Source organism: Nuphar pumila, chromosome 13 (genome assembly GCF_984573655.1).
Source record: "Nuphar pumila chromosome 13, dmNupPumi1.hap1.1, whole genome shotgun sequence".
In the NCBI taxonomy this organism is placed as follows: domain Eukaryota; kingdom Viridiplantae; phylum Streptophyta; class Magnoliopsida; order Nymphaeales; family Nymphaeaceae; genus Nuphar; species Nuphar pumila.
In genome coordinates this window covers 83,760,971-83,774,980 of record NC_143261.1, presented here as the reverse complement: position 1 = coordinate 83,774,980, position 14,010 = coordinate 83,760,971, and the positions used below count along the sequence as shown (strand labels likewise).

The following is a 14,010-nucleotide window of genomic DNA, read 5'->3' as shown; positions in this document are numbered from 1 at the left end:
GGGGGGGGGGAGAGTCGGAGGAGTCAAAGGAATAAAGAGAGAGGTGGGGTAGGAGTCAAAGGAATGGAGAGAGATATAGAGCGGAGTCAAAGGATTAGAGAGAGAGAGAGAGGTGGGGTCAGGGAAGTCAAAGGAATCTCTCTCTCTCTCGTATATATATATATATATATATATATATATACACGAGAGAGAGAGAGAGAGAGAGAGAGAGAGAGAGAGAGAGAGGTGTGTGGGTACTCGCCACTCATCTCGGGTTACCCTGATTGGGTCGGGCACGAGTGGTGCCCACCCTGACCTGGGGCACTGCCCACCTGCAGTCCAGGTCAGGGGGGGCACTGGCCACCTAGGTTCCAGGTCTGCCCACCCTGACCCCTTACCCCCTTGGGGGGGGGGGGTTCTGGGTTAGGGTAGGCACGTGCCCACCCTACCCATAAGGTGGCTCCGCCCCTGCTCTAGCCCCATCACCTTTATCACCAGTACTACCATCATCATTACCACCGCTTCTCCTCCACCACCACCATAATTACCATCATCACCATTGCCACGTCGTTAAGAGGAGGAGTCTCTCCTCTTTTAGAAACATAACATATTCCAACTTCTTTTGAGAAGTTTAAATTAGCAATGACTATTTATTTTTTAATTGCCTTGTCCTCCGAGATTTTCTCTCTTTAGGAACCGGTCTTCCTTTATTAGGAAACTTTTAACATCTTCATGATTCCTACTACTCCTCATCTTCATGCCATTAAGACTTTTCTTTCCAGCTGAACTCTTCTTTCCTTCTAGCTGCTCCTTGTCAATATCAGTCTTAACGTGATCCCTAACACCACCATCACCATTGTCATCACTACCATTACCATCATCACCATAGCCAATGTCACCATCACCATTACCACCACCATTACTACCACTACTATTTTTATCATTAATTATCTAAACTAAAATATAAAAAAAGAGACAAATATGAGCAGTGGTAACGTGGCAGTGGTAATAGTTGTGGTACTTGGTGATAGAGGTAGTGGTAGTGGTGGTGATAGTGGTGCTAGTGAAGGTGATGATGGTGGTGATAGTGATGGAGTGGTAGTGGTGATGGTGATGAAGGAGGTGGTGGTGGCAATAGTGGTGGTGGTGATGATGATGAAGGTGGTAGTCATGGTGGTAATGATAGTAGTGGTGGTGATGATGGAGGTGGTGATGATAAAGGTGGTGGTAATGGTAGTGGTGATGGTGATAGAGGTTGGAATAATGGTGGTGGTGATAGTAGTGGTAATAGAGGTGATAGTGATGGAGGTAGTAGTGATAGTGGTGGTGGTGAGGATAGAGGTGGAGTTGATGGGGTGGTGGAGGTTGTGGTGGCTGTGATGATAGAGGTGGAGTTGATGGGGTGGTAGAGGTGGTGGTGATAGTGTTGGTAGTGGCAGCGATGGTAGTAGTCATGGTGGTGATGATAGCACCAATGGTAGAGAAGGGGTGGTGTTGGTGATGGTGATGGGATGAAGCAAAATAAGTAGTTATAAAAGAAAAACAAAATGTAGGCTCCTCTTTGTTTTTTTTTAAAAGGACGATATCTTATCAAATTTATAAATACTCGTTAAAAATAAAAATAGAAGATCTAAACACCAAAAACTTGTTATTTAAAATAAGTATAAATGACATAAGACTATTCATAAAATGATCCAAATGGGGGCTTAGAAAGTTTATTAGGATGGGCTTGGACCTTTCTACTTGAGAAATTTTTCTAGAATGGACATTGTTTTAATTAGAACAAATTCAGTATCATCCCTTCATGTTATAATTCATCATGCACCTTTAATGTTCAGTTTCATAATATATAGTTCCTCTTTGTTTTTGTGTGAGGGGAAGTGATTTGACATCTTCACTGTCCATTGCTTCTTCCCACAAGAACCTCATGGTTCTTGTGTATATTGTGGACGGTGAGGATGCCAAATCACTTGATCTGCTCTCAGTAAGGAGGAGACAAGCGAGGGACATGTGACCGGCTTCAATGGAGGTCATCTTGATACGGGATCGCCCCCATAAAAAAGGAGGTTTGGGTATTAGAAGCTTATTGGAGGTCAATGGAATCATTCTCTCGAAGATGAGATGGTTGCTGGGTAACCCGCGGGCAGAGCTGATTCAAGAAAAGTATTTATATTTTAACTCAGTATGGCTTGAGTGAAAAAGCATTGCAGGATCTTGGGGTTGTAAGTCCTTTTAAGTGAGAAGAAAGTTTCATTGAATTCTGGTTTGAACCATGGGCTGGTCACATGTCCCTCATAAGTTTCAATTTATCGAGAGAAATATACAAATCCTTACAAAATATTTTCATGCATTCCATTATTAGTGAGCATCATTGAATTTTGTATTATTTATCACTGTTTGATCTGCATGTACCGATGGATATTAACAGAAATGTAGGTAGATTGCTTTCGTTGCTTATGACAAGATTACATGGGACTCAAAATATGAGTTTGACTCAAGAGTCACATGGGATTTTGTTAGAAAGAGGTGCAATTTTTTTTCCATCATAATCTCATTTGGGTGAAAAACCATAGTTCAAGAGTTGTACTTACCCTCATATTTGCATTGGAGAACCCTCTTGTCACCCAAGAAAAGTTGCAGATGATGGGATTTCATGTTTCGAGTATATGTTACCTCTGCTACATCGCGATGGTGACCTTATACCATCTTTTTTGAAATGACAGATTACCATGAAAATCTGGTATGCAGTGCCTCGATTGCTTGGAGTGTGGTGGAGATCAGGATCTAACATGCAAGATGCATTGAGAAGATGGAGTTGCATGAAGTTGCCGAATAAAACTCTGAAGCTCGGATGGATCATTGCTTTCCAACTAATGGTGAAAAAAGTAAGAAAAATCAGAAAATAAAATCATTTTTAAAAGAAAAAACATCACGACTAATGGAGTTGTTTCATAGACTCTCCCAGGAGTTCGTAAAGGAATTATGGATATTTTGAAGGTCACGAATCATCCAATTAAACTAAATTGGCTTTATGTTGGTAAACGGAGAACCCCTTCCTTTCGGTTGGGTTGCTCTCTCAATCTATAGTCGTTGCTCTACAAGATGGGCAGTTGGGTATGCATTGAAGGACAACTATGGGTTTTTTATTAAAGCTGGATGCTTAGTGAGACAAAGGAATCCTCAAATCAAAGAATGAAGATGGTGGATAGAGTTCATTGACAATGTTGAAGCAACCAAAATTAAGATTGAATCATCACCAAAGGATGTAGTTTGTGCAGTTCTGAAATCTGTGGAAGGTAGATATGCACTTGTGTTTGTTTGTCAAATTAAGATCGTCTTCTTTGGACAGTTTCAAATGTGTATGGGTTCCTAAATAATGCAATCACATTCCTAGAATGCTATCAAAGTTAGGGACCCCTGGCTCTCATGTATGCTGGAAGGATATACCCTAAGATTGGTCTCCTTTTGAATCATGAAATTAGTAATTGTAATCTGGTTGGGGTCTACTTAACCCCAGCATGCTAATCCAAAAAAAAAAAGTTCCTCTTTGTTTTTCTAAGTCTTAAAGTGTAAGTAACATTAATGGGCAAACCTTTATACAAATACATAAGCAGATCCAACACAAATATAGCCAAGGTTAACATTTGACAATAATATAAGTTGTTGGTTTAAACTTCATATGTATGTGATGTATCGTTTGTTGGATATTAAATTTGTAGCCTTTTGTGCATCATGTTAATTAATATAATAAACACATAAAATCCATAAAATAAGACGACCATGAAAAGTGGGACAAAAATTCTGGTTTTGTATATCCTTTGTAAAATAACAAATAACCATTGAGTATAAACTACCTGAGATGCTCGTTACGAATGTCGTGTCATGATAGGGTGAAATGATAAGGAAATTCTGACAAATACCAGTCATGAAAACAATTCAAAGTTGCAAAACATAACCATTATCAAGAACCAGAACATAGCCAAAATAATATCTAAATTTGATACCATTTTAATATCACAAACACAAGATATTAATAAAGCATAGCATAAGTTTTTAAGAACGTTGAATATTGTTTATCTTAACGATGAACCACTTTATGCATAGGTTCGACATAGAATTCTTCAAGGACAATCTCATAATAGCTAACAATATTTGAATGCATGCACACCTAAATATATCATATCATACAGAGAATGGATATCATCATCTGACATGATGGGATCCATCCTACATTCAGTACCAGCCTACATTCAGTACTAGCCATCCAACCAACAACTAGGATTAGTCCACATTCTCACCTGTTTGTGGACTAATCCTAGCCATACAGATGCCTCGGTTTGGATGGCTAGGCCATAGATCCTCTAACATTATGTTGGAGGACAAGATCCTTTTTGTACCGTAGAACTGTGGTGGTGGATTTAATAAAAGAAAAATCTAAAAAAAAAAGAAATCATTTTAAAAATTATTTTATTTAGAAAAGATTTTATTTTGAAAAACCCATGTCATATCTTAAAAGATGATGGGCTTGTCGCTGCTATGAGACAAAGTCATTCCCCGTTTGACAATGAGGTGTAACTTCCTCAAGATTGAGACTTTCCTTAGGAATAATATTTTCTGGCTTCTCCTACAGAGTTCGGTAGTGGGACTCACTAAGGCTCGGAGACAGACAAAAAAAAAAAGAACACATTAGCAAAATGCAAACAACGAAAATTCAATTAAAAAAAGGAAAAGAGGAATTAGAGAATTTGCTGGGCTTTGTGAAGTCCTAGCCCTGCTTGCTTGGAATTTAGGCAGTCTTCTTGCATAACCCACGAGCCTCGAATCTAGCATAGTATCCCTAATCTGATAGGATTTTCTTACTAAGAAGGGGCTTTTCCATGTAAGATATATATTCTACTACCTAGAGAAATGATTTCCTAGCCTAGTAAAATATGCCTAGCACTTTCAATATGATATTTTGGAGTTAATTTATTGGGAAGAGGGTTCCATAATTATGGTTCATTCACATGAAACATCCAATTGAATAAAAAAAACTGCAAAATGCATAGAAAGATTGCACACATACTGGACAGCCTATACTCAATGTTTTTTGAATAACAATATAGTTCACTTTGTCTGGTTTTTCTTTTTATTTTTTTGTTGTTTTTCATGGAACTAACCTTACAGATGTGATATACATGGTTTTCTTAGTAGGAATCATCTCTTAGATCGTTCGATTAAGACAAGTAAGGTAGGTTTTTATAAGGCTTGAAAAATCAACGGTCTACAACGTGCAATAGTTTCTCAGGTCATAAAATTGTGTTTTTTCATCAAAAGAAAATGAGCCAAAAGCCAGTTCCCACTTATTTGAACAAGCTGAATCAATCCATGTGGTCGGATTGGATCAAAACAACCAGCACCGAATGACTGCTTTTGGTCCGATTCTTAGCATATATGATTTTGTTTGGAAGAGCTACCTACTAATCAAACCACTTTGTTTTTTTTTAACAAGCGACTCAATATGTTTTACCGGTTTTAAGCAGATCCAGCACCACAGGGTCTTATACCATATACGCAGATCGGGAAGTATACGGTGAGATCCAAATCCGGTCTGGAATGTTGAAACGGACTCATTATCTAAATTCCTGATAGTGTGAGTTGTGACTACTGTCGGGTCAAACGTGACCGACCCGTTTACGAATCTTCGTGTCATCTTCTCAGATCTCCACGTGGCCATGTGGGTCCCGCTATACCCTTTATTAAAGAAACCTAGAAGGGCGAGGGCGTGGAAAGGCGGGTGGATGGGGGGACAAGATTTCGACATCAAAAGGGGCGGACGCAAACCTATTTATATTCTCCAATTTATAAAGCTGCACCACTCGATAGCTCGAATTCGTTCGCGAAGATCGTGTTTTTGGGTCCCGAGACTCCTGACGATCTGATTTTGCCGTCGGAAATCCCGTTTGGGGCGGAATCCTTCCCTTCCCCTGCCTAGGTTTTCGCAATGGCGACGAGCGTCTCCTCCGTCTACCTCCACGTCGTCGATTCCGTGGTGAGCAAGCTTCGCGAGGAGTTCCTCAACGAGGGAGTCGACGATAGCGTTCTCACCGAGCTTCAGGGGGTAGTTTTCGTTCTTCTCGTGGAAAAAGAGCAAAAAATTATTTTCCCTTTCTTGTGTTTGGGGTTTTCCAATTTTTTTCCCTTTTCCATTTTGGTGGTAGAGTGGTGCTTCGGAAACTGGGATCTGGGTTTTGTTTGATTTGTTGTTTGCTAGCGCGTGTTGGACGTTTCGTGGTGTTTGTGGGTTTTGGAGATTTTGGGTCATCTTTGATGAATCTAGGGCATAGGTTTTGTGATGCGGGCGAATGAGGGGTTTAATGGTGAATTTAATGTGGTATTTTTTTTTTGTTTCCTTCCTTGGATTGATCTTAAATGCAGTTCTAATGTGGCCAACGGATGCTTTTTATGCTGATTCTTAGTACTGCATGGTAATGTGGAGGGAGCAATGAATGAGTTGGTGTGTGGGTGTTTTTGTTAGCAAAATTACGTTTTTGAGGTTAGAGTGGAAGATGTAATTAGTATTATTCAATTCCATGGTTATTAGATGTTTCTTTTAGTGTGAAATGCCGGTGTGTGTAACAATAACTACAGAATGATGAATACATCAATCATAATCATGAAATCCATTTCTTGGATATTTTGAAACCTCCACAAGGTTTTTATATGTTTCTAAAAGTAGAAGTACAACTGTACAAGCGAAGCGCAGCAATTGACAACAATATAATTCTTCCTTTTTGTTTGAAGTTATAAAAGATTTGTTGAAAAAAATATTGAACAGGTGGGACATTAAGTTACCTAAAGTACAAGGAATGAATGAAATTGAGTTAATGGAAAGTGGAAAAAAGAGGTGTGTTAAAAGTGAGGTGAGAAAGCAGTTCCCACTTGGGAAGATCCAATGTGTCTGTTGTTTCATGTGGGCCATTTTATTTCAGCCCAGGTCCTAATTTCATGTCGAGAGAATGAAGGAATTTCACTTCGAATGTCCTATGCTTTCTTCTCGGTCCGATTCTCCCACCCTGTTGTGACAAGCTACCAGCTCCAGATCGAGTACTGTTTGCTGTCCATCTTGTGAAACCATCTCCAGCAAACGAGCTTTCTCATTATGCCAACTCTGGACATAAATGCTTTGTGCTCTGGCCAAGCTAAATCACGAAGAATCTGGAAGAAAGGTCAGCACACAAGACATGAACCCTCTGCTCAATATCATTCATGAAGGTGGCATAGTCAAGTGTAGGCCCTAACTGGAGATTATTTAATCTCAGAGGCTTATGGTATGAAGGCAGCCACACTAAAAGGATGGCTTTGTTAGAGGGCCTACCCTTTGAGCCTCTCCAAGAAATATGGTACATCAAACTAGATTAAGGAGCGACTTCCTGTAGAACGGATATGAGATTATCCCATCCTGTGAGTTCGGCATCTTTGTGATTGCAACGCCAAGTGATCTAATCAGATTTTGAGATCTTTATTTGACGATGCAAGGATGGACTGATGTAGAAGAGGGCTACAGAGAATAAGGACATGAGATGGATCACATGGCTGTAGCAAAGGAGTCCCACAATTGCTTATTAGGGGCAACTTGTCTTATTTTCATTAGGTTTTGGATATTTTACTATTTTATCCCTGGTACACGTAAGTGATTAAAACAATATGACATTAATGAATGTTACAGTAGAACACAACGTCGTAGAGGATAACCAATGTTGCAGAATCACTTTGTGTGATGTGGACAATGTGCCTTCTACGATCAAGGTTTCTGTTAGTGGCCAAAACAAGCAGTGAGGGCAGTATGCTGGAGGAGGAATATCAAATTTCCAGGGGTTTTAGGAAAACGATGAGATCTCAGTGAAGAGCAGGCTAAGACACATTAGATGTTGTTCTCAACGCTGCAATGGATGTCGTTAAGCGTTGCTGTAGAAACGCCTTAGTCGCGACAGGAGGGTTTCGGCGAGGAGGAGTTTGTCTGCTACAGAAACAGGAGGTGACGCGGTGGATGACAACATGTGAGAAGAGGCTGTCGCAAGCATCGACTGCTGAAGAAGCACCCTGTCACGACAAGAGGATTCCGTCCCTCCTATGTTTTTTGGAAGAGACAGAGGAGAGAGAGGGTTTTACTTAAGAAGAGGGGAAAACACATGGGCGTAAAAACGAAACGGTGCGATTTTAAAAAAAACGAAAGGGTATCAGGTCCCTTTAAAAAAACTTAAAATGCATGAGCGTAAAAAGAACGATTGCAAAGTTTCCAGAAAACAGACATTATGTCCGGTCAACTGATAAAACCTTCGGTCGACTAATTTTACAAAAATGACATTTTTGCTTAGAAAATTTGGCGCGAAAAGGTTGGTCGACTGGTGAGTCTATTGGTCGACTAATAAACATGAAAAATTAAGTAAAGAGTTTTCTAAAATGATTTTCATGAAGAGTTCTTTTAAAAAAGTTTTTCTAAAGATTTTTTAGGTGAAATGCAATCAAAATATGCACTCTAAGTGAGACTCTTACAAGAATCTAAGACATTTAATGAATTTTACATTTGCACACTAGTCTTCATAGATTCTTTATTGAATTCTTCAATTCTTGTCATCTTTCTTCGTTGCCTTAGCTGAAATGCAGTTGATTCACTGTTCATCATCAAAGCCTTGTACTTGAAGTATCGTGTACGGCTTCATTGTCGTAACATATGACATTAATGAATGTTACAGTAGAACATGAATGAATACATTAATTTACAAAAGCCACAGGAGGTTCACCACTTGTCTCTTTTATCTGTCACTGAAGGGCCTGGTGAAGGCAACATGAGATTTTTATTTCATAGCAGAAAAATATAATTGAAAATCTTGGGAATGGAATTTCTGCTTATATTGTTGTATGAAATTGAAAATGTTTCTTTGGTGGTTGTTCCATTCTATATGAAATTGGATACCATGATTTTTCTATGGTCTGTGGCATGATATTGTGAATATGCTTCTCATTGAGGCATTGGTTGTTTAAAACAAGGAATAGGGTCTAAAGCTTTTTGTTCATTAAAAGAAAAACACCCATTATCTATTCTCTGACTTGGATGCGTGCTTTAGAGTAGTCTTACTAGATATCAATGATTTTTGTAGTTATTTGTCCCTTTTATGATGTGTTGAGTGTGGTAATGTGTGTTCATTCTTTTACTATTAAGTATATGAGTATGTGCACTTTATGAAGATGTGCAGAGACATGCATGCACCTGTCTGCATTTGTAGGTTCTGATGGGTATTAAGTAATGAACTCCTCAGTTGACACTTTTTGAATGCCTTTTTACCAGCTGTGGGAGCTAAAAATGATTCAATGTGGAGCAATACAAGGCTCTCTAGAACGAAACACTGCTCCTAGATCTGCTGCTCCAATTACCCCAGTTCATGATTTAAATGTGCCGTATGAAGGGACAGAGGAATATGAAACTCCAACTGCAGAGATGCTTTTCCCTCCAGTAAGCTTTTCTTTATGTAATTTAGCTTTCTAGGAAAGATTTTTAGTCGCTGTTTCTGATTAGTTAGGAATGGAAGGTAAAAGTTGTTTTTGCATATCTTTAGGTGGAAGTTGCTTTTTGTTTCCATTAAGATGATGTTGCATTTTGCATAATCATTTGATTTCACTGTGTTGAATAATGTAATGAACCAAATTTAAGGAAAAAAGATTCTAAAGCTGTTTTTTATGCATGAAATAGTGGTAACGAGTGAGTAGTGTTAGATTTTGCTTTTTTACCTCTTCACTGTATTTGTTGGTCTAGTAACGGAAAGGACCATAAATTTAGAAATGACTTTCCAGTCTTTAGAATGAATGCTAACTTTTAGAAGTGTGACTTTCAGTTGCGAAAGAGTTGGATAAGACTTGTTAGAGAAAACCTAAATGCTTCTCTCTCTCTCTTTGAACACCTCCAGCTTACCATCCTTTTATGCTCCAGACAATGACACTGTTGTTTAATGATCTCTATTTTGAGTTCATATTGGTTTAGTGGTACACATATGTTTGCAATAGGGAAGTTGACCTTCTTGTTGCTAACACATAACTTTTTCTACAGGAGAGTTTTAGTGGAACACTATCATGGATGTAGAAAGAGAAGAAAAGGTGACACTGAAAATTGCTGGCAGATGTTTCTGCTTGTTTACTGTTGCATGTGACACTTTGCCAATGCAAAGGCTAACTGCCTTTGTGCTGTGGTTTACAATGCACTGAGAATAAAATTGAGAAATATTCCTGAAAGCTTTTGTTCAAGCTCTATGATTTTACCATTGACGAAGTTTCTTCTTTATATTGAGAACTTTACGGAGTCGCTAAGTCCATTCATAAAGCTTTGTAACATGGTTACTTCTGCCAGCCCTCTCTTCCCATGTTCTACCTGCACTAGTACTTGGGTAATTCAGGTATGAGTCAAGTGAGTTTTAGACTTGATCCATTTATCCATTTATTGATCCAATCAACACGTGGTTAATATCTGGGATCAATAGAGTCCAATGTTAACTATATACGTTTTTGACAATTAATTGTTAGTTAATTATAATATACTTACATGTTTTAGACCTTTAGTTCATATTGTCGGTCTACAACTTCATATGTAGAGCATTTTGTAAAATGTAGTAGAGTTGTGCAATTTTCTCTGTGTTCACGTTGTATAGCTGTTACCTCATAACTTAGTTTCTACAAATTATGGGCATAAACCTTCACTGTTTTAGTGTTGGATGAGATTATACTCTTGCTCTTTACAAAACAAATGCTCTCTCGTTCTCTCTCTCTATATAGTATGGTCATAATCTGTAAAACCCTCGTTTTCCAAATATTTTTTTTGGATCCGGGTCGGACCTGGATTCGACTCGGACCTGGATCTGACTCGGACCTGGATCCGACTCGAACTTGGATCCGACTCGGACCTGGATCCGACTCGGACCTGGATCGACTCGGACCTGGATCGACTCGGACCTGGATCGACTCGGACCTGGATCCGACTCGGACCTGGATCCGACTCGGACCTGGATCCGACTCGGACCTGTATCCGACTCGGACCTGTATCCGACTCGGACCTGTATCCGACTCGGACCTGTATCCGACTCGGACCTGTATCCGACTCGGACCTGTATCCGACTCGGACCTGTATCCGACTCGGACCTGTATCCGACTCGGACCTGTATCCGACTCGGACCTGTATCCGACTCGGACCTGTATCCGACTCGGACCTGTATCCGACTCGGACCTGTATCCGACTCGGACCTGTATCCGACTCGGACCTGGATCCGACTCGGACCTGGATCCGACTCGGACCTGGATCCGACTCGGACCTGGATCCGACTCGGACCTGGATCCGACTCGGACCTGGATCCGACTCGGACCTGGATCCGACTCGGACCTGGATCCGACTCGGACCTGGATCCGACTCGGACCTGGATCCGACTCGGACCTGGATCCGACTCGGACCTGGATCCGACTCGGACCCGCTAGGGTTATCGGGGGTGAGGGTTTCTTTTAAACCCTCTTCTCCCCCTGTGCGCCACACTTCTCCTCTGCCTCTGTGTTTCCCTCTCCACGCGGCGAAACAGGAAACCCTTCGGGGTTTTCCTGTTGGGCTCCTCCCCGATCCCCATCAAAGGCACGTCGAGGGGAGGGAGGGCTTCCATTGTCTGTGCCTCCCTCCTCCTCTCTCGCTCTCGGCGTGCGATCGAACCCCAACGCCGAAGATCTCGCATCCGCCGCCTCTCGGGGGAGCCGATGTCGCCTCCTCCCTCTTGTTCCGATCATCGTCGTCGGCATCAACGACCTCGAAGGTATGCACCCTCCTCCCATCTCTCTGTGTGCACCGGGAGGCCGACAGGAGGCCGACGACCCCTCCCCTCTCCCTTTGCGTGTGTCAGGAGGACGACAGGAGGCCGATGACCCCCTTGTCGCGCCTCCCCCCTCTCTCTGCGTTCGCCGAGAGGCCGGCAGGATGCCGACGACCCCTTGCCTCCCCTCCCCATCTCTCTCTCTCCCTTTCTGTTGCTGGCAGGCAGGGGCTCGCCCCCTGCCGCCTCGTGGAGTTTCGGTAGGTAGGGGATGCCCCTACCGCCTCTAGGATCCCGGTAGGCAGGGGCGATGGCCCTGCCACCCTTCCGTTTTCGACAGGCAGGGGCTCGCCCCCTGCCGCCTCTCAATTTTCAGTAGGCAGGGGGGCCCCTGCCACCTCTGATTCCGGCAGGCAGGGGTGACGTCCCTGCTACCTCTCAGTTCTCGGCAGGCAGGGGCTCGCCCCCTGTCGCTTCTGTAATTTCAGTAGGTAGGGGCATGCCATTGTCGCCTCCCTTTTTTGGCCGACAGGCAGGGGCGATGCCCCAGCCTGATCCCCCTTTTTAGTAAGACCAATGGGAGCTCCACTTGTTTGGTAGGAGCTGTTAGTGCATGTCACCATGTGTTGGGACTTTGCAAGTTCAAAACCCAAAGGGGTTTGGCATAGTGTGATGAAGCTTAGGCTGCTAGGCAAGCAGTCTATGTTCAAATCTCAATGGCGTCATCTCTTGTGCAAGCTAAAGCGTGGTGACTCCCTAAGAGGGAGGGTAAGCCCATTGAAGAGACTGCCCCTGTTTGCGATAATAGAAGGTCGGCAGGGGGACTTAGCCCCTATTGTCTTCTGTCTTCCCTGCGGATCGGCAAGGGCTGGGTCCCCCGTCGTTCTTCGCCACCCTCTGTAGCTTCTGCAGGTCGGCAGGGGCGAAGCCCCTGCCTCTGCCTCCCTTAATGAATGCCAGGTTGGGTCCAGCTCGCAGACGAGTCCGCCCGCCCCTCCAATTTTCTTTCTAATGGTTAATTGATTACCTTTTTTGCAGCTGGCACAACAGAGCATGCTCGCCCCTACGTCGATTTTGAGGTACGGGTCTTCTCTTTTGAATATGAGTGAGAAATCGAATTTCGGTTCAATTCTATGCAAGATTTAGACGTAAAATCCATGGAAAAATGAGTAGATCCATATGTCTACTCTATAATACATGAGCGAGGATCTATGGATCCTCTTTCATGGGTTCGTTTTCGATTTCCTTCACCCTTTTTACAATAAATTTCTATGTATGCTTCTTTTATGTCAAACCAGAATTTATTTCATGATAAAATAGCTTGTGATTGTGGTTGTGTTATGGTATTACCGATTCCCATAGATGTGCCTTTGACTCCTTTCATTCTTACGAAAATAAAATTCTGTACATGCTTAGTTTTATGCTAAAACAAAGTTTATGTTATGATAAAGATAGCTAGTTATGTGTTGGCATCATGATAAAATCGATCCCCATGGATCGGTTCTTGATTCTCTTTATCTTTTCAAATATAAATCTGTATATGTAGGCATGCATATATTCGTCTAGATGTAATATGCATATGTTGAATGCATGAATTCATCTAAGTATAATGTGCAAACATGCAAGTGGAATGCATATGTTACCTATAAGTCTTGTTGGAGTTGTGTGTATACCTGTACATGCATGTTAGTGTTAATCATGCCTAATGCATACACCTGAAGTCACGTATGCACCCAAGTGAATACAGGGGTCCTTAAATCTTGATATGCACGCGAACTACAAGTTTGATAGCATGAATTTGTTTACTTATGAAAAAAAAAATTTTTTTTTCTTCCTTATTGACCCTATATATATATATATATATATATATATATATATATATATATATATATATATATATATATATATATATATATATTGGCATGTTTGGACTGTGCAGCAGGGCCCAGCCGAGTGAGCTCGGCTGGGGAGTCTGCTAGAGTCTTGGGCTGCGGGTGTGGCCTGGTTTGGCCATACTTTGACAGGCCACAGGCCTGGCTGAATTCATTCAGCTGGCCTGGCCTGTTAAGCCCTTGGGGCCCAGCCGAGTGGCTCGGCTGGGCAGCCTGGTGGGTCTGTTAGTCGATTGGGTGCAAATTTCTTTAAAAAAAAATACATATATCATTTGGATTGTGTGCTGCCCATTGTAGATTCCAGATTTTTACCTGCTTATGAG

The 14,010-nt window shown here is 41.7% G+C and overlaps 1 protein-coding gene across 1 annotated transcript in view; it reads left to right on the top strand.

Annotated features, from left to right (window-relative positions):
- The first annotated feature begins 5,841 nt into the window (after positions 1 to 5,841).
- LOC149818923 (transcription initiation factor IIA large subunit-like) overlaps positions 5,842 to 14,010 on the top strand; it is a 29,561-nt gene continuing 21,392 nt past the window's right edge. Inside the window, exons 1-2 of the mRNA XM_089984724.1 lie at positions 5,842 to 6,079; positions 9,308 to 9,472. Coding sequence (XP_089840850.1) covers positions 5,963 to 6,079; positions 9,308 to 9,472 — 282 coding nt within the window. The 5' untranslated portion in view covers positions 5,842 to 5,962. The remainder of the gene's footprint in view (positions 6,080 to 9,307; positions 9,473 to 14,010) is intronic.